Below are 24,361 nucleotides of genomic sequence, written 5' to 3' on the forward strand. Positions count from 1 at the left end.
ACATACCTAGCCCCAGGTAAATAACTTCCTAACAACATGCATAGGGTCATCCTCCTCCCAACTGCTTGCTTGCTTTCTTTCTTTCTTTCTTTCTTTCTTTCTTTCTTTCTTTCTTTCTTTCTTTCTTTCCCTCCTCTTCCGCCCTCCATCCTCCCCTCCCTCCCTCCCTTCTTTCTTTCTTTTTTCTTTCTTTCTTTCTTTCCTTCTTTCTTTCTTTCTTTTTTGAGACAAGGTTTCTCTGTGAAACAGTCCTGATTTGTCCTAGAACTCACTTTGTAGACCAGGCTGGCCTCAAACTTACAGAAATCAACCTGCTTCTGCCTCCCATGTACTGGGATTAACGGTGTGTGCCACCACCGCCCAGCTCTGATTTCTTCTTTTAAAATTACATACATCACTGCCTGGTGTGGTGTCACACTCCTCTAATCCCAGCATACTCAGGAAGCATAGGCAAGCTGATTTCTATGAGCCTGAGGTGGGCCTGGTCTTTCTGAGTTCCAGAACAGCCAGAGGTCCACAGTGAAAGAAAGAAAAAGTAAAAATGGAAACAGGGAAAAGGATAGCAGGTGGTAGTATCACAATCCTTTAGTCCCAGCACTTGGGGAGGCAGAGGCAGGCAGACCAGCCTGGTCTACGACCGGTTTTCAACTCAGGCCACCACAAGACCAAGTTCTCAGCACAAAGATTTATTTGCCCCAAAAGAACAGAGGGCAGGGATAAAGGACAAACATCCCCAGGTAGAGGAAGAGGGAGAGGGGAAGGGCTATTTGTCCCTAGAGGGAAGGTCAAAGGACGCCTCTGGATAGAAAGGAAAATAGCAGTTTACAAAGGTCAAATGGGAAACCCTGTGTTAGGGTGAGCTTAATTTTAGTTGGGCATGTTAATTAGGACAGCCAAAGGAGGCTTTTGATTGCAGAAAACTCGGATAGCTAGACCTTGGTAGTTAGCCTCAGGAGGAGGAAGTAGCCAAATCAATAGACCTTGAAGGCTAGCTTTAGGAATGTAATCTAATTTTGTAGAGGGAAAGGGGGAGAGGGACAAGACCTGTGAGAGCCATGTTTTCTTAGCTTGGACTGGCTAGAATCCCTTCAATCGACAGAGCGAGTACCAGGACAGCCAGGAAAACAAAAGTCTCGAAAAACAAAAACAAAACAACAAACAAAAAAGACAGAAAAAAATTGATGACATGCACTAATTTATTGCTTATCATGAATGCCACGACTGGCTTGTCTAGGTCAGGGAACAACTAACAAATCTTTCTATTTTCTCCACCGCGTGGGTCATGGGAATCGAACTAATACAGTTAAGTTTGGCAGCATGTGTTTCTACCCGCTGAGCAGTCGCTCAGACCGGCTCAAGCGCTCCAACGCTCCTCCGAGGCTGGGTCTGAGACAGCTTCCGTTGGCAGATGTCCCCGCCCACTAGGCGGGGCTGGTCTGGTCCTCCCGGCACCCGTCCACCCGCCCCCACGTGACCCAAACAGACCGGGCACTTCCGCTTCCCCTCAGCTCTCTGTCTGTGTCCCCCCCACCCCCGCCTCCGGGTCTCCAGCCCGGTGAGTTCGCGAGCGCTGGGACGGCGGCGTCGCGGGCGGAGTCGTCCCGGGCTGACCCTCGCCGCCTTCCTTCTCGTCACCGCAGGTCCCCGCGGAAGCGGCGGCTGGCGCCATGGCGGAGCTGACGGCTCTGGAGAGCCTCATCGAGATGGGCTTCCCCAGGGGACGCGCGTAAGGGAGCCTCCCCTCAGCCCGTGGTGGGGGGCCGCGGGCCGGGCCCGGCCTGACTGTCACCATGGCTGGTGGGCGCTACTCTCCGTGTTTCTGCCCCCAGGGAGAAGGCTCTGGCCCTCACAGGGAACCAGGGCATCGAGGCTGCGATGGACTGGTGAGCGACCTGCCCGGGTGGCGGAGGTTTGGGGGCGGCTGGGAAGGGCGGCCTCAAGGCTAACCCCGAGCCGACTTTCCCTGCCCAGGCTTATGGAGCACGAAGACGACCCCGATGTGGACGAGCCTCTAGAGACTCCTCTCGGCCATATCCTGGGACGGGAGCCCACGTCCTCAGAGCAAGTTGGCCCTGAAGGTCCTGACTGGGAGACATCTTGTGATTCTAGACGTCTAGTGAGGGCCTGAGAAAACCGGAATGATTTTATTATAAGTAATAATACTGGTTGCTTGTTTGTAGGATCTGGGTCTGCTGCTGGAGAAAGCAAACCCATTTTGACTGAAGAGGAAAGACAAGAACAGACTAAGAGGTAACTAGCTGGCAATTTCACTTTGTATGTTCCGTTTGGAGTCAGCCCAAGACAAACTGTTCCTCCTGCCTCTGCCTGTACCTCCAAGAGTGCTGGGATTAAAGGCCTTCACCACAGTGTCCTGCACTGTTGAGACAGGGTCTAGCTGGTACTTCAGGCTGTCCTGGAACCCAGTATATATCCCAGGCTAAGTTCAAAGCCACATTCTTCTGAGTGCTGGCGCTACAGGCATGGGCCACCATATCTAGTCCATAAACTCACTTTCCAAAGGGTCATGGGGCCATCTTCCTTCCTCTCAATGCAAACAGAAATCTGAGCATAGAACCTGACCTTTTCAGCTTTTGGAAAGCAAAATAAAAACAAGGACACAGCCGGGAGGTGGTGGCACTCGCCTTTAATCCCAGCACTCGGGAGGCAGAGAAACCCTGTCTTAGGGGAAAAAAAAACAAACAAGGAAACAGTCTGATGTAGCTCAGGCTGGTCTAAAACTCCCTATGTGACTACAGATTACCATAAATTCTGGTTCTCTTACCTGTACCTTGCAAGTGCTGGAATTACAGGTGTGTGCCACTATGCCTAGCTCTCATTTGCCCCTTTTTCTTTTATAACTACAAGGCCCCCTTGTGGGCTAAGTCTGTGCTCAATCACTGAGCTATACCCCTAGGCTTCTGTTTGTTGTTATGGTTTTGTTATCTCTCATGTGTCTTGGAACACGTGTTCCCTTATTTCTCTGTTTAAACTTAACTTCCCACTCCATGTCCAACTTCAGCTTTTTTTTTTCTCTGCAAAACAGAATGTTGGAGCTTGTGGCCCAGAAGCAACGGGAACGTGAGGAAAGGGAGGAACGAGAAGCTTTGGAACGAGAAAAGCAGCGGAGGAGACAAGGGCAGGAGCTGTCAGCTGCACGACAGAAACTGCAGGAAGATGAGATGCGCCGTGCTGCTGAGGAGCGCAGGAGAGAAAAGGCTGAGGAATTAGCTGCCAGGTCTGGATGCTCATCGTGTTGGTTGATGATTGAGAAGGAAATCAAGATTTTCCCTGTCCATCTCTGATTTCTTTTCTTCCTGTCTGCATTCCAGACAAAGGGTCCGAGAAAAAATTGAAAGGGACAAAGCAGAGAGAGCCAAGAAGGTGGGTGACTAGAAATCTGTGGGTATAATAGAGGAGGTGGGCTAATTTTTTTTTTCATTAAGAGAAAACCTTTGCATAAATGATTGTTTGTTTGAGACATAGTTTTACTAGACTGATCTCAGACATCTTGTTCTCCGCCTCAGCCTTCTAAGTGCTAGAACTTAAAATTGTGAGTCACCAAACCTGAATTTTTTTTTTTTTTTTTTTTTTTTTTAAATTTCAGGGTGATCTGAAGTTACACGGGAGTTCACAGATTGAATCTTTATACATGCTAGACTGGTGTGCTAGCACTGAGCTAGTGTTCATATTTTGTCTTCCAGTATGGTAGTGTGGGTTCTCAGTCATCACCACCAGCAACAGATCCAGGTCCTGTTCCTTCTTCTCCCAGCCAGGAGCCCCCTACCAAGCGGGAGTATGACCAGTGTCGCATACAGGTATGTGTTCTAGTGGCTGTCTTGCTCCTGGAACCCTTTGTTGGCCTATAAGGTACCTAGCACAGAGCTATTTGCATTTAAGTCCCATTTGCCAAATCACTCCCTTCTTTGTACATGACTTATTTGAAATCCTACCTCCTCTACTCTAGGGAGCGATCGAATTTCACCTGCCTGTCTTATTTAAATCCATACTTCATTCTTACTCAGCATTTACCCTTTAATTTTCTTAAAATGTTTTCATTAGACTTATTACATAGCTGTTTTCATAATATGGCACTTCCTGGTTTTCGTTTTGTTTTGTTTTGTTTTTTTGTTTGTTTGTTTTGGTTTTTTTGAGACAAGGTTTCTCTGTAGCTTTTGAGCCAGTCCTGGAACTCACTCCATAGACCAGGCTGGCCTTGAACTCACAGAGGTCTGCCTACCTCTGCCTCCCAAGTGCTGGGATTAAAGGTGTGAGCCACCACCACCCTGCAACTATGTTTTTTAAAAATAGTTCCATCTTGTCTTTTTTTTTTATTATTTTATTTTATTTATTTATTACGTATACAATATTCTGTCTGTGTATGCCTGTAGACCAGAAGAGGGCACCAGACCCCATTACAGATGGTTGTGAGCCACCATGTGGTTGCTGGGAATTGAACTCAAGACCTTTGGAAGAGCAGGCAATGCTCTTAACCTCTGAGCCATCTCTCCAGCCCCATCTTGTCTTTTCTTGATCGTGAGGTAGCCGAGTCCTTTTTCATCACCTGTTGAAGCAGAGCATAAGTGGTTGTTCTTCAGGACCTTTAAGTAGTGTTTGCACTGGTTCAGTCTCTCTAGGAGAGCGGGGCCAGCTTTAGTCCTTCCTTTCCTTTTCTTGGTTACTTCAGTTTGTGTGTGTGTGGTTTTTTGTTTTGTTGTTTTTCGACATAGGGTTTCTCGGTGTAACAGCCTTGGTTATAGACCAGACTGGCCTCAAACACCCAGATATCCACCTGTCTCTGCCCTCTCTCCCCTCCCCAGTGCTGGAATTAAAGGCGTGAGCCACCATTGTCCAGCCAGTTTGTTGTGAGACAGTGTCTTGTTATGTAGACTAGGCTGGTCTTGAACTTTGAAATAACCCCTGCCTCTGCCTGAAAGCTGGGATTACAGGCATACCCCACTATTCCAGACTTTGTTTTATTTTCGGAACTGGGTCTTGCTGTATAGCTCTGCAGACCTCCTGGAGCTCAATGTGAAGATCAAGCTGACCTCAGACTTCAGGTGGTCCTCCTTTCTATTTCTTTTCTGTGCTGTGATTATAGGTATTGTCAACCTGGCCTCACCTATTTATTCATTGTTTTATTTTTTTGAGACAGGGTCTTATGTACGTTGAAATTGTTCTACCTGCTTCCAGCCCTGGAACTTTATGTAAACCAGGCTGATCTTGAAGCTTCAGAGATCTGTCTGTGCCCCTAAGTGCTGGGGCTTTAGGCATGGGCCACCCCATACCCTAGTCCTCACTTGGTGTCAGTGCTCATAGTACTTTTTGCCTTCTAGGTTAGGCTGCCTGATGGGACGTCCCTGACCCAAACGTTCCGGGCCCGGGAACAGCTGGCAGCTGTGAGGCTCTATGTAGAGCTTCACCGTGGGGAAGAACCTGGACAGGACCAGGACCCTGTGCAGTTGCTCAGTGGCTTCCCCAGAAGGGCTTTCTCGGAGGCTGACATGGAGCGCCCTCTGCAGGAACTGGGTATGTTATGTGGGGACCAGAAGTCAGGACTTAAAGGAATGAGGGGCAATAGAGATAGGAAAAGAAAAGGGGCTTAGTGGACATGGTATGTGTCCAAGAATTTGAAGGCCTAAACCTAAGTATCCTTGTAATTCAAACTCTTTCTTCTGTCTTTAGGACTCGTGCCTTCTGCTGTCCTCATTGTGGCCAAGAAGTGTCCCAGTTGAGGGTCTTCCATCAATCCTTTGACCTCTTCATCTTTGATAAAGCACTGACATTTCCTTCCTAATAAATAGACCCTTTGAGTTCTGTATATGCTGGCTCCTTCTTGAATGACTAGAAAGGGCACTGTGACACAGAGGGAAGGTATTTGAAGTGGGACCTCTTTGTCCAGTTTGCAGTGGAATTTTCTAGGACTGATTACCTGCTTGGGGTGTGTGTGCATTACACAGCACCTTTTGTTCATAAACATAAAGTGGTACTTGAGGTTCTTCTGTTTATTTTGAAACAGAGATTATGTAGTCCTGGCTATCCTGGAACTATATAGACCAGGCTGGTCCTCAAACTCAGACATCCCTTGCCTTTGTTTCCAAATTTGGGATTAAAGATGTGTGTCACCATGCTGGGCTTGATTGAGTTTAAAATCCTTACTGGGCTAGGCAGTAGTGGCACATGGCCTTTAGACCCAGCACTTAGGAGGCAGAGGCAGGCAAATCTCTGAGTTTAAGGCCAGCCTGGTCTACAAAGGTAGTTCTAGGACAACCAAGGCTACACACAAAAACCCTTTCTCAAATATCGAAAAAAAAAAAGGCCTATTTTCTTTTTTTTTAAGATTTATTTATTACATATGCATGTATACTTGCAGGCCAGAAGAGGGCACCAAATCTCATTACAAATGGTTGTGAGCTTCCATGTGGTTGCTGGAACTGAACTCAGTAGCTCTGGAAGAGCAGCCAGTGCCCTTAACCTCCAGAGCCGAGCTATCTCTCCAGCCCAAGTCCTTACTATTATGTATATCATATGCCTTGACTTCTTGAAGCCACTCCATTAGTGTGAAAGGCTAATAGTGTCTATTTCCTGTATTATGAAATATCTAATGCTTTTTAACACAGTGTCTGGCATAGTACATGCCCTGTAAACACTGGCTATATATATAAAGTAGTGGGTTTGTGGGGTGTTTATTTTTATTTTTTTGTTCACCACCCGGCCCATCGTACACACTTTAATCCTTTACCAAAGCCCCTACAAAATTTCCCAAAAGGAAAGGCATTAATAGTGAGAATAATTAAAAATAAAAGTAAAAAGGTGCTAGAGAAGTGTGGTCTATAAAGTTGAAATGCTGGAATTTTGTTAAGCGGCAATGGTCACCATGAGATTCATGGCAGGTATAAGTTCTGCTCTTAAGGAAGACTCAGTGGTTAAGAGCACTTAGCTGCTCTTTCAGAGAATTGGAGTCAATTCCCCAGCACCCACATGACAGCTCATACCTATTTATAACACCAGTTCTAGGGTTTCTGAAACCCTCACAGACAAAACACCAATGAACATTAAAAAAAAAAAAAAAAAAAAAAAGACCAAGACCAAATCATCATTGCCTATAATAATCCCAACGCTTAGGGAGCAGGAGGACTGAGGTAAGTTCAGGCAAGCCCGGGGTTGACATAGCAAGACTATTATAATTTAAGAAAAGCACCATGCAACAGTTACTGTGGAGGGGTTTTTATTAAGGGAAGTGGGGAGACCAGCCTCTCAGGGTGGAGCAGCAGAAGAAAGACATAGATGGGAGGTGGGCAGAGCCCTTTTAAAAGGGAAGTAGTGAACTTGTAATTCCTGCAGGGCTGTGGTAGCACACGCCTTTAATACCAGCAGTTTGGAAGCAGAGGCAGGTGGATCTCTGAATTCAAGGCCACCCTGATCTACTGTGAGTTACAGGACAGGCTCCAAATCTATACAGAGAAACCCTGTCTTTAAAAAAAATGCTGTCAAGAAACAAGCTAAGGGCCAGGCGGTGGTGGAGCACACCTTTAATCCCAGCACTTGGGAGGCAGAGGCAGGAGGATCTCTGTGAGTTCGAGGCCAGCCAGGTCTACAAGAGCTAGTTCCAGGACAGGCTCCAAAGCTAGAGAAACCCTGTCTCGGGAAAAAAAAAAAAAAGAAAAGAAAGAAACAAGCTAAGTAAGGCAGGGAATTCATAACAAAGAATAAGCCTCTGTGTGATTTATTTGGGAGTTGGGTGGTGGGCCCCCAAGAAGCCAAAAGATTAAACATTTACACAACACAACTTATAAATGTATATGGGCTAGGTGGAGCTCAGTGATGGGTAATACTAGCATACCCAAGGTGCTAGGGCTCAATCCTCAGTACCAAATCAAAAAAGGATTTGTGTAGTTCCAGGACAGGCTCTAAAGCCACAGAGAAACCCTGTCTCAAAACCAAAAAAAAAAAAAAAAAAAGGATTTGTGGCCTGGCTCATCTCTGCAGGTACAACCCCATTGCCTTTTTGATTGCTTGGGTTTTGTTTGCCACCGTATAATAAACAACTTTGGGGGCATAGACCCATATATTTGTGTGTATGCCTGTGGAGGCAGAAAATGTAGAGGTCATAAGAAACCAGCAGTCACTTTCCTCCATTCACCGTGGTGGGTTCCAGGGATTAGATTTTAGGTCCTAAACTTAGCTCAAGGTGCTTTTACCCACAGCCCTTTCAACCGTCCCTCACTACATTTAGCAAGAGGCTGCATGTTGGGGGGGGATAGTGGGATTTTTGTGGCAGGATCTCAACTCTAGTCCAGGGACACAGCCTGAAACACTTTAAAGCCACAGCTGGCTTTGAGCTTGTTAAAATCCTGGCTCAAGCTGCCAAGTGCTGAGACTCAGCTACTATGCACTGCTGCACTTTCCATTTTCAGTGATTTTGCCCATTTTGTAATATTTTTAAACCCTCAGGCCTTGGTGTTTTTGTTTGTTTGTTTTTTGTTTTGTTTTTGAGAGCAGGTTTCACTGTGTAGCCTTGCAGAGATCTTCCTGCCCCTCCGTCCCAAGTGCTGAGGATAAACACTCAGTTCAGGGAGGTTTTGTAATATGTAGTTAAACCAAAATTTTTCTTTTGAGGTAGTAGCCCAGGTTTGTCTTGAAACTGCTATCTTCTTACCCTCCTGGGTGCTGTGGTTATAGGTGTATGTCGCTGAGCTATACTTGAGAATGATCTGACAGATGTTTTTAATACTGAGTCAGCTTCTCTTACAGAGTCTTTAACAAGGCCTGGCAGTGGAGGTACATACCTTTAATCCAAGCACGGAGGAGGCACAGCAGGCGAATCTGTGAGGCCAGCCTGGTCTACAGAGCGAGTTCCAGCACAATCAGGGCAACAGTGACTGGAAAGAGACTTTAACCAAAATGAAATACTGTTCTGTGACTTCCATGTGTGCAGCGCGTCCGCACTTTTTCATTTTTCACTCACACAACACAGACATTAGAAAAGTCTTTTCTTGCCGGGTGGTGGTGGCGCACGCCTTTAATCCCAGCACTCGGGAGGCAGAGGCAGGCGGATCTCTGAGTTCGAGGCCAGCCTGGTCTACAAGAGCTAGTTCCAGGACAGGCTCTAGAAACTACAGGGAAACCCTGTCTCGAAAAACCAAAAAAAAAAAAAAAATTAAAAAAATAAAAGTCTTTTCTTTACCGCCAGTTGTCGAAGCAAACTTAGATCATGTGACCTGTTTTTAATAGTCAGAAAAACCTATTGGACTTGTAAAACCAGGACGAGTGGCAATCAGCTACTCTTCTGCTCCCACTGTGCCGACACTCCCAGCCCTTTAGGCATTAAACATCCGGCTGCGGAGTCCACTTAACGGATGGACTGGATTTATTAGTTCCTTTGGTTCCACACATCCGACCCCCATCTCGTCCCTGTCACGCGATGTGCACGTTAAACGCGACCACCGACGACAGCTACCTGTGCGTGCTAGAGTCGTGTTATCCTGAATCCGGACTCCACGCCCGCGCACAGAGAAAGGCGCCTCGAAGGTCCCACAGGCAAGCTCTGGTGTCACGGTGACCTGCTGCCGTCGGTAACTGCTTCCGTCCAGTTCTTCCTCCAGGCCACGTTCTCCTCCGTAGCTGCCGCTTTCTTCAGAGTAGCCATCACCAGTTCCTTGGTCCTGGCAGCTTCTTCCCTGCGCCGCGGGTCCCGTTCCGGAAACTCCTACGGGCAAGAAAGACGTTTGCAGCCCGGGCCCGAAGACAGGGCCTCTCCCCACGCACACCCACCTCGGGGAGCCCGGGTGTTTCTACCTGCAGCATTGCCTGCTTCTGTAGTTCTCCTGGGGTCACAAGGGCAAACAGAGTGGAGCCAACGCCAGCACCCGCGCCGAGCACAGCAACCACCATCACTGCTTTACGAACCGTATTCATGGCCGACCACACTACCAACGAGACGCCTTCTGCATCCTCCCGCAGCCTAGAAGGGAGCCCCGACGTCTCACCGCTCCCCGGGCGGGCTAGAGCGACCGGGGCGGGGCGGAGCCGAAAACCATAGAGTAACTTCCAGGCTAGAGCGGTACCGGCCCTTAGAAATGTTTAAACTCTTTTTTTGTTTGTTTTGTTTTTCGAGACGGGGTTTCACTGTGCAGCTTAGGAGCCTGTCCTGGAACTTGCTCTGTTGACGAGGCTGGCCTTGACCTCACCTGCCTCTGGGCTTAAAGGCGTGCACTACTCGGCAATACTCTTGACTTTTGAAATCATAAATTTAAAAAACAACAACAAAAGCAGGTCAGTGGTGGCGCGGTGGCCCAGGCCTTTTATCTCACCACTCCGGAAGCCGACAGATGGATCTTTGAGATCTGCCTGGTCTACAGAGCGAGTTCCAGGACAGCTTAGGGTACACAGACAGAGAAACCTTGTCTCTAAAAAAGAAAAGAGGCCAAACAAAAAACCCGTCGCACTCCCACCAGCCAACTTGGAATTCCCTGTGTAGAAATTCATTATGTAGACCACTGACCTCAAACTCAAAAGGAAGCCACCTGCTTGCTACCACCTCACCCGAAATGAGATCCTGGAGTTTGGTAGCTGAGTAAAGGACGCTGAACATCTTTAAAAATGCTAGAGCTGGGGGCTGGAGAGATGGCTCAGCGGTAAAGAGCATTGCTTGCTCTTCCAGAGGTCCTGAGTTCAAATCCCAGCAACCACATGGTGGCTCACAACCATCTGTAATGGGGTCTGGTTCCCTTTTCTGGCCTGCAGGCATATATTGCATACATAATAAATAATTTTTAAAAAATGCTAGAGCCGGCTGGAGAGAGGGCTCAACAGACCTGGGTTCAGTACTCAGCACTATCACTGAGGCTCACAACTCGGGATCTAACATCCTCTACTGCCATCTGTGGGCACTAGACAGGCACTGTGGTGCACATACGCATGCAGGCAAAACATTAATGAACACAAAACAATGAAGAAAAAAAGTTAGAGTTTAGTTAGGGCCATTGCCATAAAAGAGTGCATGATTATTGTGGATTTTTGAGTTGCTAGTTTTTGCTGCGTGGTGGTAGCGCACACCTTTCATCCCAGGACAACTCTCTGAGTTTGAGGCCAACCTGGTCTACAGAGTGAGGTCCAGGACAGCACAAAGAAATTTTGTCTCAAGCCGGGAGGTGGTGGTGCACTCGGAAGGCAGAGGCAGGCGGATCTCTAAGTTCGAGGCCAGCCTGGTCTACAAGAGCTAGTTCCAGGACAGACTCTAGAAACTACAGGGAAACCCTGTCTCAAAAAACCAAAAAAAAAAAAAAAAAGAAAAAAAAGAAATTCTGTCTCAAACAAACTAATTAAAGTAAAATAATTTTAATTAAAAATAAAAAAACATGGGACTGGAGAGATGGCTCAGAGGTTAAGAGCACTGACTGCTCTTCCAGTGGTCCTGAGTTCAATTCCCAGCAATCACATGTTGGCTCACAACCATCTTTAATGATACCTGGTGCCGTCTTCAGGCCTGCGTACATGGAGGCTGAACACTGTGTACATAATAAAATGTTGAAAACAGCCGGGCGGTGGTGGCGCACGCCTTTAATCCCAGCACTTGGGAGGCAGAGGCAGGCGGATCTCTGTGAGTTCGAGACCAGCCTGGTCTACAAGAGCTAGTTCCAGGACAGGCTCCAAAGCCACAGAGAAACCCTGTCTCGAAAAACCAAAAAAAAAAAAATGTTGAAAACAAACAAACAAATGAAAAACAAAACACACACAAACAAACAAACCACTGGCTTCTTTTCCAGAGGACCCGGGTTCAATTCACAGCACCCATATGGCAGCTCACAGCTATCTGTAACTATAGTTCCAGGGGATCCAACACCCTCACGCAGACATGACTGTGGACAAAATACCAATGCACATAAAATATTTATTTTGGTTTTGGTTTTTCAAGACAGGATTTCTCTGTGTAGCCATGGCTGTCCTAGAACTTGCTCTGTAGACCAGGCCTTGAACTTACAGAGATCTGCCTGCCTCTGCATCATGAGTGCTGGGATTAAAGGCATGTGCCACCACCGCTCGGCTCATAACATAAAATTAAAAAAAAAAGGAACGAAGGGCTTCTATGATTTTACTTTCTAGTCCTGATTGGCCTGGAACTTGCTGTGTAGACTAGGCTAGTCTTGAAGTCCCAGAATTTTGCCTGCCTGTGCTTCTTAAATTTTGCCATTAAAGATATGTGCTATCCTAACTGGCTTGTTTACTTTTGTTTTCTCAAGACAGGTTTTCTCTGTGTAGTCCTGGCTGTCCTGGAACTCTCTATAGACCAGGCTTGCCTCTGTCTCCCTGTCTACCAAGTGCTGGTATTAAAGGACTGCACCACCACTGTCTGGAGATCTTGGCAGGCTAGGAGAGATGGCTCAGTAATTAAGAGCACTGGCTGATTTGATTTGATTCCCAGCACCCACGTGGTGCCTGACAACTATCAGTAGTGCCTGTGCTATGAGATCCAATGCCCTCTTCTAGAAGACATACTTGCAGGCAAAACAGCTCTACCTATAAAATAAATACATTTAAGGTAAATAGATAAAAAGGTTTCTGAGAAATAGCAAAAGCCACATAAGCATTCATTAAATAACATACAAATAAGTCCACTTGAGAAAACCAGCAAACAAGGAGTTAGGAAATCCACCATCACAGCTCTTTATTTATAGGGTTTTAATCCAGATGCCCTTGTCTCTTACCTTGACTGTCATCCCCAGTGTCTCGGAGTAAGCAGAATAAAGCTCCTGTGTCTCCTCTTTGGCTTCTCCCCTCCCTTGGAACGCCCATAATCTCCCAGAACATCAGTCAGCGTTCTTTCCTCAGCAGTGATTAAGGAGCCCTCTACAAAGACGATTAAAGCATAGTCTGTGCAGGGCACTGCGCAGGGGTACCTGGCCTGGAACCCAAGCACTCTGCATTCTTAGAGTCACTAGCATGACCCTAGTGCCAGGAAGTAGCAAGGATGGACCTTGGTCTGGAGATAGCCCAGACTCTTCATGGCATGCGGAAAGTCTCCGGTTGACGAATCCTCTCTCAAGGAACAGAGAGGAGACTGGCAGATGTGAAGGTCAGCAGGCTGCTCAGGTGAGTACTACTGGTCCAGGGACTGTCTCTTCCTCAAATTGGGCCCAACACCCCTGCTGTACTTATGTAGGTGTCTCCAAAGCCCCGCCTGCCCTCTATTGTGGTAGAGGTCTCAGAGGGGAACGAGGAAGACCAGGAGGATTGCCAGTGGCCACATGAGGAGTTGCTGCTGCTCACTGATGGTGAAGAGGAGGAAGCAGAAGCCTTCTTCCAGGACCAAAGTGAAGAGTCAGGTGAGGGTGATGGCTGTCATTCATGCCACTGCCATCTAGACTTTCCAGACCCACAGTAGGTGTCCAGGATCCTGGGTCCCATCCCCAGTAACACACACACTAAACATGGCAAATAGCTGAGAGTCTAGGCAGTTGATACCACTGATGAACCTTAGAGGACAACTTTGGTGTTTTATGTTTTTGTTTTTTTCTTCAAGAAGTCTCACTCTGGCCGGGCGGTGGTGGCGCACGCCTTTAATCCCAGCACTCGGGAGGCAGAGGCAGGCAGATCTCTGTGAGTTCGAGACCAGCCTGGTCTACAAAAGCTAGTTCCAGGACAGGCTCCAAAGCTACAGAGAAACCCTGTCTCGAAAAAACAAAACAAAACAAAACAAAAAAAAAAGAAGTCTCACTCTGTATTTCAAACTGAACTAGAACTGAAGATCTTCCTGCTTCAGCCTCCCAAATTGTGGGGTTACAAGACTGTAGCACCATACCTGGCTTGTTTGCTTGTTCCTTTATTTAAGCACTGAAAAGTGAACCCAAAGAGGTACTCTACTGCTGAGCTGTATTCCCAGTCCTTTTTAATATGAGAGTCTCTGCAACTCAGACTGACCCAGAGCTCACTGTGTAACCCAGGCTCGCCTTGAACTCATGGTAATCCTTTTGCTTCAGTCTTCGGGGTACCTGAGAGCCCTGGGCTCTGCACCCTGCTGGTTTAAAAGGCTGTTCTGATCTGGAAATGATGTCTTTTAAAAAAATTTAGGCATAGTTGGGTATGGTGGCCCTTGCCCTTAATTCAGGCACTTGGGAGGCAGAGGCAGGCTGATCTCTGTGCATTAGAGGCCAGCCTGGTCTATATAGTTAGACTGTATCTCCAAAATAATAAATAGCAATAATAATCTTTATTTACTTGTAAGAACAAGTAGGGTGCACCTGTACCAGTGTGTGTGTGTGTGTGTGTGTGTGTGTGTGTGTGTGTGTGTGTGTGTAGGTCAGAAGACAACTTGTGGGAGCCAGATCTCTCATTCCACCTTGTGAGTTCTAGGGACTAACTTCAAGTTGGCAGACTCGCTGGGCGGTGGTGGCGCACGCCTTTAATCCCAGCACTCGGGAGGCAGAGGCAGGTGGAACTCTGTTGAGTTGGAGGTCAGCATGGTCTACAAGAGCTAGTTCCAGAACAAACCCCAAAGCTACACAGAGAAACCCTGCTTCAAAACACAAAACAATCAAGTTGGCTGACTTGATAGCCTTTCTTCTTGCAGGCAGAGATCTACCTTTCTACTATTTGTTTGATTTTTGCTTTTCTTTGTTTGTACTGTTGAGATAAAACCCAGGGCCTTCAAGCATTTTTTAAAAAAAAAATGTGTGTTACTGGGCAGTGGTGGCATACATCTTTAATCTCTGGAGAGGCAGAGGCAGGCAGATCTCTGTAAGACCAGCCTTGTCCACACAGTGAGTTCCAGAGCAGCCAGAACTACACATGGAGACCTCAGTGGTGCAAACTTTTAATCCCAGCACTCAGGAGGCAGAGGTAGGAGGATATTTGAGTTGAAGGCCAGCCTGGTCCTGAGACAGTTCCAGGACTGCACAGAAAATCCCTGTCTCAGTACTTGGAAGGCAAGAGGCAGGCAGATTTCTGTGAATTTGAGTTTCAGGACAATCATGTCTGTTAAAGAGAAACCCCTGTCTCAAAAAAACTAAAAAAACAAAACAAAACAAACAAAAAGCAAGCAAACTATTTCAGGTATGGGGTGTGCATGTGTCCCCTGCATAGCCGCGGAGGTCAGAGGAAGACCACGTGTGTCACACTATTAATTATGACCTGCTTTGTCTTTTGCTGGCTAAACCATCTTACCAGATTCTAAAACCAAGGTCTTTTGCACGTTAGGTAATTGATCTACCACTGAGCTGCACCCATAGCCTTAATTTGCCCTTTTTGTTTTGTTCTTTTGCTTTCTGTGGACAGAATTCATTATTTATCTTGTTTGGCCTGGGTCTTGCTATGCTGTCTAGTGGCAACAATCTGGATTTTTATTAAAATAAATGGTTCACTACTGGGGAGGGGAGCAGATGATATAATTACCCCTTATCTAACTATCTAGAGGTAATAATATTTTAGATGGATGGTTGTATGATTCTTTTGTATTTATTATCCAGTCACTGTGCTAAATTTTCCTTATGATTTTTCAGAACTCAGAAGAGAGATAATTTTCCTTTGTAAATGAGGAAACTGGGCTAGGGAGTTGGCTCAGTGGGTAGAGCGCTTGCTCTCAAGAGCTCAGATCCCCAATAGTCACACAAATTCCAGCTGGGCATAGCAGCCACTTGTAATCAAGTGCACTCTGGAGGCTGAGATTCCCAGAGTAAGCACCTAGCGTAGCTGTACAGCAAAGCTCTGGGTTCAGAGACTCTCTGAATATAAAGTGAAGAGCAATTGAGGAAGATACCTGACTAGAACTCTGGCCTGGCCTCCCCACCTATGTTCACTTTTAAAGATAGATTTGTTTATGCTGGCCTACATATCTGAGTTCAAGGCCAGCTTGGTCTACAGAGTGAGTTCCAGGACTGGCTCCATAGCTACTGAGAAACCCTGTCTCAAAAAACAAAACACAAAGAATAACTTATGTATACGAGTGTGCTATCTGCATGTACACCTTTATGACAGAAAAGGGTATCAGATCCTACTATAGATGGTTGTGAGCCACCATGTAGTTGTTGGGAATTGAACTCAGGAACTCTGGAAACAGTGCTTTTAACCACTGAGCCATCTCTCCAGCCCCCTGCATTTACTCTTGAAAACAAATACAGAAGCACAAATTACCATCCTGACCCATCCTCACATGCAAGCTGAGCCAGGATCTCAGGAATCTGACTACCTCTACTGCCCCAGTACTGGGATTAATGGCAGAATAAAACAGAAAAATGAAGCTGGAGAACTTGCTACTTTTGCAGAGGACCTAGATTTTGCTCATAGCATTTATGTAGTAGTTCACAAGCTTATTTAAGTCACTAGGGACTGGATTTTCTCTTCTGACCTCCTCGTGCACCGGGCATGCATATGCTATAGTCACACACAAAACCTTTACCTGGGTTGTGCATGGTAGCCAGCCTTACTTGTGTTTGATTTTTCAGGACACGGTTTCTGTGTACAGTTCTGTCCTTTAACTACCTTTTGTAGACCAGGTGGGCCTTGAACTCTGATCACACCTTTGTCTTTGCCTCTAAAGTTAAAGGTATTAAAGGCATGGACCACCACCGCCCTGCCAACTTGTCCCACAGAGTTCCAGGCCAGCCAGGGTTATGTTGAGAGGCCTTGTCTCAAAGATAGTGTGGGGTTCCTGAGTTCAATTCCCAGCAACCAAACGGTGGCTCACCACCATCTGTAAAGGTCTGGTGCCCTCTTCTGGCCTGCAGGCATACAAGCAGATAGAATATTGTGTACATATTAAAGAATGTCATAGGCTCACTCTTCTCCCAGGTTGGGCTTGGATCCCACGGGACCCAACATCTCCTTTAAGAACGTTTAACCCTGGTCTCAGCTGGGAGCATGAACAAGAGGATGCCTCCTGGATTACTGATACAGAGGGTCAAGAAACTCCCAACCCCTGTCCTCTTTGGGACCCAACAGGGTCCTGTACCTACAGAACCCAGTTTGTGGGATATTCCAATTTCCCACCTACCAGTACCTTTGGAGGTAAGTATTGTTCTTTCTCCCTTAATCGTCTCTGTTGTTTTCAAAGTCCTTTTGTTCACTCAAGGCCAGACACAATTGATCTGAGTTCGAGGGCAACCTGGTCTACAGAGTCTATGGGCAGCCAGAGCTTTTACGTAGAGAAACCCCAAGCACAGCAGGGTAACCTAGTGTCCTAGGATTCTCAGGCAAACAACCCTTGGCAACAGTATTCCCAAATAGCTGGGAGACACCTCAACATGTTAGGGCTCCCAGATTCTAGTCGTCTGTCATTAAAAAAGTTAATGTATGGTTGGGGGTGGTGGCACTTGCCTTTAAACCCAGCATATAAAGACTTAAACAGAGGCAGGATGTTCGGCTACGAACCCCGCCAAAGGAAACAAGTCCACCCTTAGGACATTCACATGGTAATGGGAGGCCTGTGCATGTGAGATCTCATGGCTCACACCCAATACCCTCAGTGAGTCTGCCTCTTACAGCAGACTGAACAGCTGTCCCGGGATTTCCTCACCATGTAGCAGAAAGTGGGGTCACCACTGAAGCACTGCAGGGTATGAAGTCTATTTCAGCAGCTTCATTCAGCTAGACTACTAGGCAGGGAGCCTGTGCATAAGGGTGAAAGAGTCTGTTACCCCAGGTTAGTTCTGGGATTACTACAGGTCTTTTACTATACGGCGAACTAGTTTTAAAGATCCCCATGCCTTTAGGATCTCACCTATACGAATGAAAGCTACCCGCCACCATGGGTAGACATCTTGAAAGTCGGTCATCCGTGGTCTTCACAAGATCGGCCAGGTAATCTAAAGTGTCACGCGCAAACCCAATGTGCTACAAGATATGAGTCGCGTAAAAAAAGGAAACGCACACAGGGCTCTTAGGTTCACTGACTTTACTGATCCAACAATAAACCGCAAAAGAAAAGACGTTAGCTGTCACTCCGGGGCATCATCCACAGACCTGAAACCAAAATAAAAGAGCGTTGAGTACCGCATAGAGGGGACTGCCGGATCTGGCTACATTTCTGCATTGCGAGAGATGTCCCGGCGTCTGAGGATAGAACCGGCGAACGGGAGGCCGCAGGCACCGAAGACATAACGCCGAGAGGGCCGGAGCCCTTTCCTTCTGCCTCCGTACATAACGGGGAGCAGGACCGCACGCCTGGTCCCCGCCAAGAAATGGAGGGTATACAAGGCCAGGCCCAGATCCCAGCAGCGCCCAACTGCCCAAGCATACCAACAGTCAAAAGCCACTTACGTGAAAGACGTCCTTCGAAAGACCCGTATGCCCGCGGAACACGTTTATATAAGCCCGGAGTCTGCCCCTCCCCTCGCATTGCGATTGGTCCGGGGGTGCGAGGCGGGCGGAGCCTTGGCGCCAGGCGGAACCTGCGAGCGGAGCGGAAGTGCGGCTCCACGAGTGCGCCTCAGAGTGCCGCTATGGGACCTCCCGGAGGAAAGATCAATCGTCCCCGCACGGTGACTGTGGGCGCTGTCCCTTTGCTCCCCCAGGCTTCCCGGAGCGTTTCCCTCTCCCGAGACAGGATCAGTGGTGTCTAGAGTACCCGGGTGCGGGAATTTGGGCATGCACGGTGACTTTACTCTTGTGCCTGTCTTTTTCTCCCTCAGGAGCTGAAGAAGAAGTTATTCAAGCGCCGGAGGGTGCTGAGCAGGGATCGGCGACGAAAGCGCCAGGTGGTCGGGGCTGTGATAGACGAAGGGCTGACTACAAGGCACCACCTCAAGAAGCGGGCGTGAGTGTGGTACTAGCCTCCTCCGAGTAATCATTCCTGCCAAGCCTCAGAGCAGCTCAAACTTTTCCGATTTTCTTGTTCTCTCTTCTTTCACGTTTAAGCAGGAACTAGTTGACAATTAGGTTAGTTCCCAAACCACCAACCTCTCACAGTACCGTTGCTCACAGGGCTTTTAGGCTTGGATTCCTCAAAGATTGTTGACTCTTCCATCCTTCAAATGGTTATCTACATTAACTTAGATTTTTTTTTTTTTTTTTTTTTTTTTGGTTTTTCGAGACAGGGTTTCTCTGTAGTTTTTTTTTTTTAGAGCCTGTCCTGGAACTAGCTCTTGTAAACCAGGCTGGCCTCGAACTCACAGAGATCCGCCTGCCTCTGCCTCCCGAGTGCTGGGATTAAAGGCGTGCGCCACCACCACCCGGCTAACTTAGATTTTTGAAATAAGAGTGCACACATAAGTGCAATCAATTAGTCGAATTTTCTCAAAGGTACACCCAGAAGACATACATAAGTTCTATGAGGCAAATATCCTTTTCGTAGGTAGGATCACTTTTGTGACTTAGGATGGTTCAGATTAACTTGGATATCCTTGTTTCTATCTGTGCCTCAGGTCCAGTGCACGTGCCAACATCACGCTGTCCGGGAAGAAGCGCAGGAAACTCCTGCAGCAAATCCGTCTTGCTCAGAAAGAAAAAGCAGCCATGGAAGGTATGTCTAGGGCACAGAGGTTCCATGAAAGGGAGCCTGGATTTTTACCTGGGTTCTTTAATACTTCCTCTTTTCTTTCTCTTTGTTCAGTGGAAAACCCCTCCAAGTCATCCAGGACTAGTGAGCCACAGCCTAAGAGACAAAAGAAGATGAAAGTTCCCCAGGATGTAGATATGGAGGATCTGGGAGATGAGAGCTAAAGCCCCTACCTCTGCTATGAGAAGATTCTCAACAGCAACCAGAGGATTTGGAGGACTTTGGAGAAAATACTACCATATTCACTCTCCCAGACACCCTCTGATGGCCCACCGACCTTCCCTGGAGTTAGATACTGGAAGGGAAGAAGACACAGAAAAAGTCTGGAGATGTTCCGCTCTAGCAGCCAACTCCTTTCGTAATAAAGCCCTGGAGGTTTAACTAATGTGTGATGAAGTGCAAGAATGGGGATGGGCCATGTAAGAAGGCCTTTGAGAGACAGTCCAGAAGCAGGACACACAGTGTGCTTGAGCAAAGCAGTAAGAAACTAGGTATTGCAGCGTGTGGTGGTGCTCACTTTTAATCCCAGCACTTTGAGGCAGAGGCAGGTGGATTTCTGTTCTAGGCTAGCTTATTCCAGGTCAGCCAGGGCTACATGGTAAAACCCTATCTCAAAAAGAAACTAGGTAGCTTCTTCAGTGGTCCCCATCTTTCTATACAGTAACACTCCCAATTTTCCATTTTTGAAAATTACAGGTTATTGGATGGCTGGTGGGGAGGCAAGGAATCTGCCAGTATACCTGTGTGACCTGGGATTATAGTAAGGACAGTTTTTTTTGTTTTTTTTTAACTGGGATGGTGGTGATTCTGGGAGTCAAACCCAGGGCCCCACCCATTCTGGGCTTTCTTTGTGCCATCTACATCCTGAGCACCTGTATGTCTCTATTTCTCTATCAGCACTCATGCTGTAGGGAGACAGGGTCTTCCTTATATAGCCTAGGTCTGTTTTGAACATGTGTTTCCTCTGCTTCTGCCTCCACAGTGCTGGGATTATGGGTATGAGACATGCCCAGCCCCTAACTTGCTTTTCCCATTGCAAACATCTAAATAGATGGAGGCTGATGTTAAGAGGGCTTGACACCAAGCCCAACAACCTGAGTTTCATCCCTGTGACTTAACAGTGGAAGGAGAGCCAACTCTCCAAAGTTGTCCTCTGGCTTCCACGCTTGCATTTTGTCAAACATGGTTCTCCATATACATAGTAAATGTAACAACAAAGCACAACCAAACACATTAAAGAAATTAGACGTGGACTTACAGCATTTCTCCAATTTTCCATTCCTTCTTTTCCACTAAATATCAGAAACAGACTATTTTATGTGTTTGAGTTTTTTGTTTGCATGAATGCGCCAGCATTTGCATTGTGTGTGCCTGGTGTCTGCAAAGGCCAGAAGAGGCTGTTGGATCCACTGGAACTGGAGTGAGCTGCCATGTAGGTGCTGGGAACTGAACCTGGATTTCTGAGAGAGCACCAAGTGTTCTTACCACTGAACCATCACTCCAACTCCACAGACAACTTTTTTCTTTCTTTTTTTAGATTTATGGGTATGAATATTTTGCCTGCATAGATGTATGTGCACTATGTGCCCAAGGAGGCCAGAAGCTTCCCTGGAATTGGAATTACAATTGGGAGCTGCCATGTGTATGCTAGGAATTGAATCCTAGTCCTCTCAACTTTCCATCCCAAAACAACTTTTAAATAAACGTGATGCATCTCGCAACCACATGTAACTCCAGCTTCAGGGGCTCTGATGCTCTCTTCTAGACTCTGAGGACACCTGTACTTGTGTATCTATATATACACAGGCATGCTCATATACATAGAACTTAAAAATAAGAACAAGATGGTCAGTGGTGGCGCACGCCTTTAATCCCAGCACTCGAGAGGTGGAGGCCTGGTCTACAGAGTGAGTTCCAGGACAGCCAAAGCTGTTACACAGAGAAACCCTGTCACAAAAAAAAAAAAAAAAAAAACTTTAAAAAAATATATATAATAAAAATGTTTAATATTCACCAGATGTTTCTTACATACATGTTTAGTTCATTAACAATGCAACCATACCTTTAAAATATAAATATACCCTGGAGAGACACAGAAATCCCCATACTGACAAGTCAAACTAATGATTCCATCTAAGTCCAAAGTCCAGCTTCGTGAATCAAGTACTTGTTTTGTTTTTTTTTTTTTTTTTTTTTTTTTTTTTTGTCCTGACCCCACCCAGACAGGGTTTCTGTGTAGCCCTGGCTGTCCAGGAACTCCATCTGTAGACCAGTCTGGTCTTGAAGTCACAAAGGTCTGCTTGCCTCTGTCTCCTGAGTGTTGGGATTAAAGGTGTGTGCCCCCACTGCCAGGCTATATTTATTGTTTTTATTTGTAACAGGAGTGTGAGTGACTCTTGGGCAGTTGCATCCCCAAAAAGCTTCACCCTGGCACAAGTGGCAACTCAAGAAAGCGGCATTCCAGCTAATTCTAGTCAACTTTTCACCTATACATTTTAGCAGTTCCCAAGATGACATGTACCTGGGACAAGATTGTATACTGCTAGGGTTGGGGGTGGTAGTGGGAATCATGGCTAGGCACTGAGGTGAGGGGCTGATGACCGGCACACCACCTATAACGGAACATTGATAGGCTCTCATATGGGTAGCTGTTCTGATTCATGACGGCAATGAGCATGTCAATTCCTCTACAATGTACCTATTTGACAGGTGAGGAAACAGACCTAGAAAACTTTTTAAAAAATGTTTTGGCTGGGTGGTGGTGGTGCACGCCTTTAATCCCAGCACTTGGGAGACAGAGGCAGGTGGATCTCTGAGTTCGAGGCCAGCCTGGTCTACAGAGTGAGTTCTAGGACAGCCAGGGCTGTTACACAGAGACACTCTGTCTCAAAAAACCAAACCAAAACAACAAAAAGTTCTGATATGTACAGGATATTCAGGTGTTTTGAAAGGCCAGACAAGGGCAGCATGTATGGGAGGGCAGTCCCCTTGGAGTTGACTAGGACACACCCAGACACCAAATGCTCAGCAAAAAGGAGATTTATTACCCCAGAGGGACAAGCAATGGGAGAGGCTGCCTCTGGATTGGGCAAAGGCAGACAGCAAGCAGCAATAGTAGCAAGTAGGTTTGTTTTTTTGTTTTTTGTTGGGGTGGCTTTCTAAGGAGAAAATGGGGGAGCCTGCTAGGGAGAGTTGATAAGTCCTGTTTGAACATGTTAGCCAAATAATGAACTTTGATTGTTGAACCTTGGTGTTTTGTCTAAGGAATGAGTCAGTGGCCAAATAAGGGACTGGACCATGGCTATCTTTTTTTTTTTTTTTTTGGTTTTTCGAGACAGGGTTTCTCTGTAGCTTTGGAGCCTGTCCTGGAACTAGCTCTTGTAGACCAGGCTGGTCTCGAACTCACAGAGATCCGCCTGCCTCTGCCTCCCGAGTGCTGGGATTAAAGGCGTGCGCCACCGCCGCCCGGCGGCCATGGCTATCTTCAGGAGTATAATCTAATCCCCTGTGGAACTTTATTTAGAAATGGTTGTGAGCCATCATGAAGGTGTGGATTTTGAACCTGGGTCCCCTGGAAGAGCAGTCACCGATCTATCTCTCTAGCCCTTTCATACTGACTCTTGTTATTCAGAGCGGTTTCTGTATCCAGCATTATATCAAGAACTTTGGGCTGGGTGTGGTGGCACCCCCACTTCTTCCCAGTACTCAGGAGGCAGAAGCAGGAGGGTCTATGTTTGAGGCCAACCTGTCTACAGAGCGAGTTCCAGGACAGCCAGAGACACAGGGAAGCCCTGTCTCGAAAAACAAAATACAAAACAGACAAACTAAAAAAGAACTTTGCATAAATTATTTCAAGTATTTATACTATGTGAGGCAGATAAGTCATGAGCATCTTAGAGATGAGGAAATAGGGTCCTGGCAGCTAGTTCAGTTGGTTATATCGCCAACACTGGCAGATAAATCCAAATCTAGATGGGCTCCCTTAGATTGTAAAAAAAATTTTTTTTTTGATTGTAAAATTTTTAAGGGCAAGAAACCCCATAGTAAGCCAGGGTAGGGGCAAGTATCTAGTCTCAGCTACTGTGGAGGCCGAGGGAGGAAGAACACTTGAGCAAAGAATTACACAAAAGCCTGGGCAGTTTTGATCTAAAACAAAAGCAAAAGCTAGGTGTAGTGGCATGCCTGTAATCCTAGCACCTGGGAGACAGAGGCAGGAGAACTGGGAGTTTAAATTCATGAGACCCTGTCTCTCTACAAGCAAACAACAAGCAGGCAAACGAAAAAGAGAAATAAGCTATACGCTATATTAGACACTGTCCCATCATGTAGCCCTGGTTGGCTTAGGCCTTGGTCTGTAGACCAGATTGGCCTTCAGTGCCAGGATTACAGACCTTGAGTCTAAACGGTCGGATTCATGTCTCGTTTTTCTTTCTTTCTTTTTAAATTTTTCATGTTTGTTTGTTTGTTTGTTTGTTTTTTTGTGTCAGGGTTTCTCTGTGAACTAGCTTTTGTAGACCAGGCTGACCGCAAACTCACAGAGGTTCACCTGCCTCTGCTGGGATTAAAGGCGTGAGCCACCACCGCCCAGCCCGTGCCCCGTTTTTTAACAGCTCATGAACTGCAGGTTGATGTTACTGCTGTTAGGGAAATAAATAGGTCGCACTGTGAATGAAAGGTCCCAGGTAGCTTTCCTGTGCCGATGAGGCCCTTCGGGGAAGACGGGCGGGCGCGGGTGGGGAGGGGGGAGGAGAAGAAGGTTCCTGAAGGGCAAACCTCATACCTGCTGTGACCGATGCGACGCGGAACCAAAGTACTAGGGCTTCAGACTTGGCCGGACTGATTTTCCTGAGAGGCGGGGTCGCTGGTTTCTCTCGC

General features: G+C 46.8%; 3 protein-coding genes, 1 long non-coding RNA gene and 1 other non-coding gene across 7 annotated transcripts; 2 read left to right on the forward strand and 3 right to left on the reverse strand.

Moving 5' to 3' along the window:
* The first annotated feature begins 1,492 nt into the window (after positions 1 to 1,492).
* Ubxn1 (UBX domain protein 1) lies at positions 1,493 to 5,818 on the forward strand. 2 transcript variants are annotated; one of them, XM_038309966.1, is made up of 10 exons: positions 1,493 to 1,555; positions 1,641 to 1,726; positions 1,830 to 1,883; positions 1,972 to 2,078; positions 2,181 to 2,250; positions 3,044 to 3,235; positions 3,330 to 3,381; positions 3,702 to 3,815; positions 5,334 to 5,526; positions 5,683 to 5,818. In XM_038309966.1, the coding sequence occupies exons 2-10, from the start codon at positions 1,668 to 1,670 to the stop codon at positions 5,730 to 5,732; spliced, it is 891 nt and encodes a 296-aa protein (XP_038165894.1). In that variant the 5' UTR covers positions 1,493 to 1,555; positions 1,641 to 1,667; the 3' UTR covers positions 5,733 to 5,818. The 2 variants fall into 2 exon arrangements, with proteins under 2 accessions (XP_038165894.1, XP_041909966.1); XM_042054032.1 differs by having other exon boundaries at positions 1,493 to 1,726.
* Positions 4,401 to 9,985, reverse strand: LOC119799998 (ubiquinol-cytochrome-c reductase complex assembly factor 3). 2 transcript variants are annotated; one of them, XR_005282965.1, is made up of 3 exons: positions 9,796 to 9,985; positions 9,458 to 9,706; positions 4,401 to 4,561 (listed from the first exon to the last, which is right to left on the reverse strand). XR_005282965.1 is itself a non-coding variant. In XM_038309976.2 (2 exons), the coding sequence occupies exons 1-2, from the start codon at positions 9,913 to 9,915 to the stop codon at positions 9,551 to 9,553; spliced, it is 276 nt and encodes a 91-aa protein (XP_038165904.1). In that variant the 5' UTR covers positions 9,916 to 9,984; the 3' UTR covers positions 9,350 to 9,550. The 2 variants fall into 2 exon arrangements, 1 of the variants encoding a protein (XP_038165904.1); XM_038309976.2 differs by lacking the exon at positions 4,401 to 4,561 and having other exon boundaries at positions 9,350 to 9,706; positions 9,796 to 9,984.
* A 2,954-nt stretch (positions 9,986 to 12,939) lies between these two features.
* On the forward strand, positions 12,940 to 19,867 carry Lbhd1 (LBH domain containing 1). The gene is made up of 6 exons (XM_038347395.2): positions 12,940 to 13,089; positions 13,160 to 13,322; positions 16,783 to 16,998; positions 18,621 to 18,745; positions 19,353 to 19,450; positions 19,541 to 19,867. The coding sequence occupies exons 1-6, from the start codon at positions 12,940 to 12,942 to the stop codon at positions 19,569 to 19,571; spliced, it is 783 nt and encodes a 260-aa protein (XP_038203323.1). The 3' UTR covers positions 19,572 to 19,867.
* Positions 17,870 to 24,310, reverse strand: LOC119826256. Its single transcript, XR_005287392.1, has 2 exons — positions 24,267 to 24,310; positions 17,870 to 18,979 (listed from the first exon to the last, which is right to left on the reverse strand). It is a non-coding gene; the product is annotated as an uncharacterized LOC119826256 (long non-coding RNA).
* On the reverse strand, positions 18,029 to 18,177 carry LOC119806081. Its single transcript, XR_005284115.1, has one exon. It is a non-coding gene; the product is annotated as a small nucleolar RNA SNORA57 (small nucleolar RNA).
* Positions 24,311 to 24,361: the final 51 nt, after the last annotated feature.

Source organism: Arvicola amphibius, chromosome 1, assembly GCF_903992535.2.
Source record: "Arvicola amphibius chromosome 1, mArvAmp1.2, whole genome shotgun sequence".
NCBI classification, from domain to species: Eukaryota; Metazoa; Chordata; class Mammalia; order Rodentia; family Cricetidae; genus Arvicola; species Arvicola amphibius.

Coding starts and splice junctions, on each gene's coding strand:
- Ubxn1 (XM_042054032.1), top strand. CDS start 1,668: ATGGCGGAGCTGACGGCTCTGGAGAGCCTCATCGAGATGGGCTTCCCC. Junction 1,727..1,829: donor GGCTTCCCCAGGGGACGCGC/GTAAGGGAGCCT, acceptor TTCTGCCCCCAG/GGAGAAGGCTCTGGCCCTCA. Junction 3,816..5,333: donor ATGACCAGTGTCGCATACAG/GTATGTGTTCTA, acceptor TTTGCCTTCTAG/GTTAGGCTGCCTGATGGGAC.
- LOC119799998 (XM_038309976.2), bottom strand. CDS start 9,915: ATGAATACGGTTCGTAAAGCAGTGATGGTGGTTGCTGTGCTCGGCGCG. Junction 9,707..9,795: donor AGAAGCAGGCAATGCTGCAG/GTAGAAACACCC, acceptor TCTTGCCCGTAG/GAGTTTCCGGAACGGGACCC.
- Lbhd1 (XM_038347395.2), top strand. CDS start 12,940: ATGACCCTAGTGCCAGGAAGTAGCAAGGATGGACCTTGGTCTGGAGAT. Junction 13,090..13,159: donor AAGGTCAGCAGGCTGCTCAG/GTGAGTACTACT, acceptor GTACTTATGTAG/GTGTCTCCAAAGCCCCGCCT. Junction 18,746..19,352: donor CACCACCTCAAGAAGCGGGC/GTGAGTGTGGTA, acceptor TCTGTGCCTCAG/GTCCAGTGCACGTGCCAACA.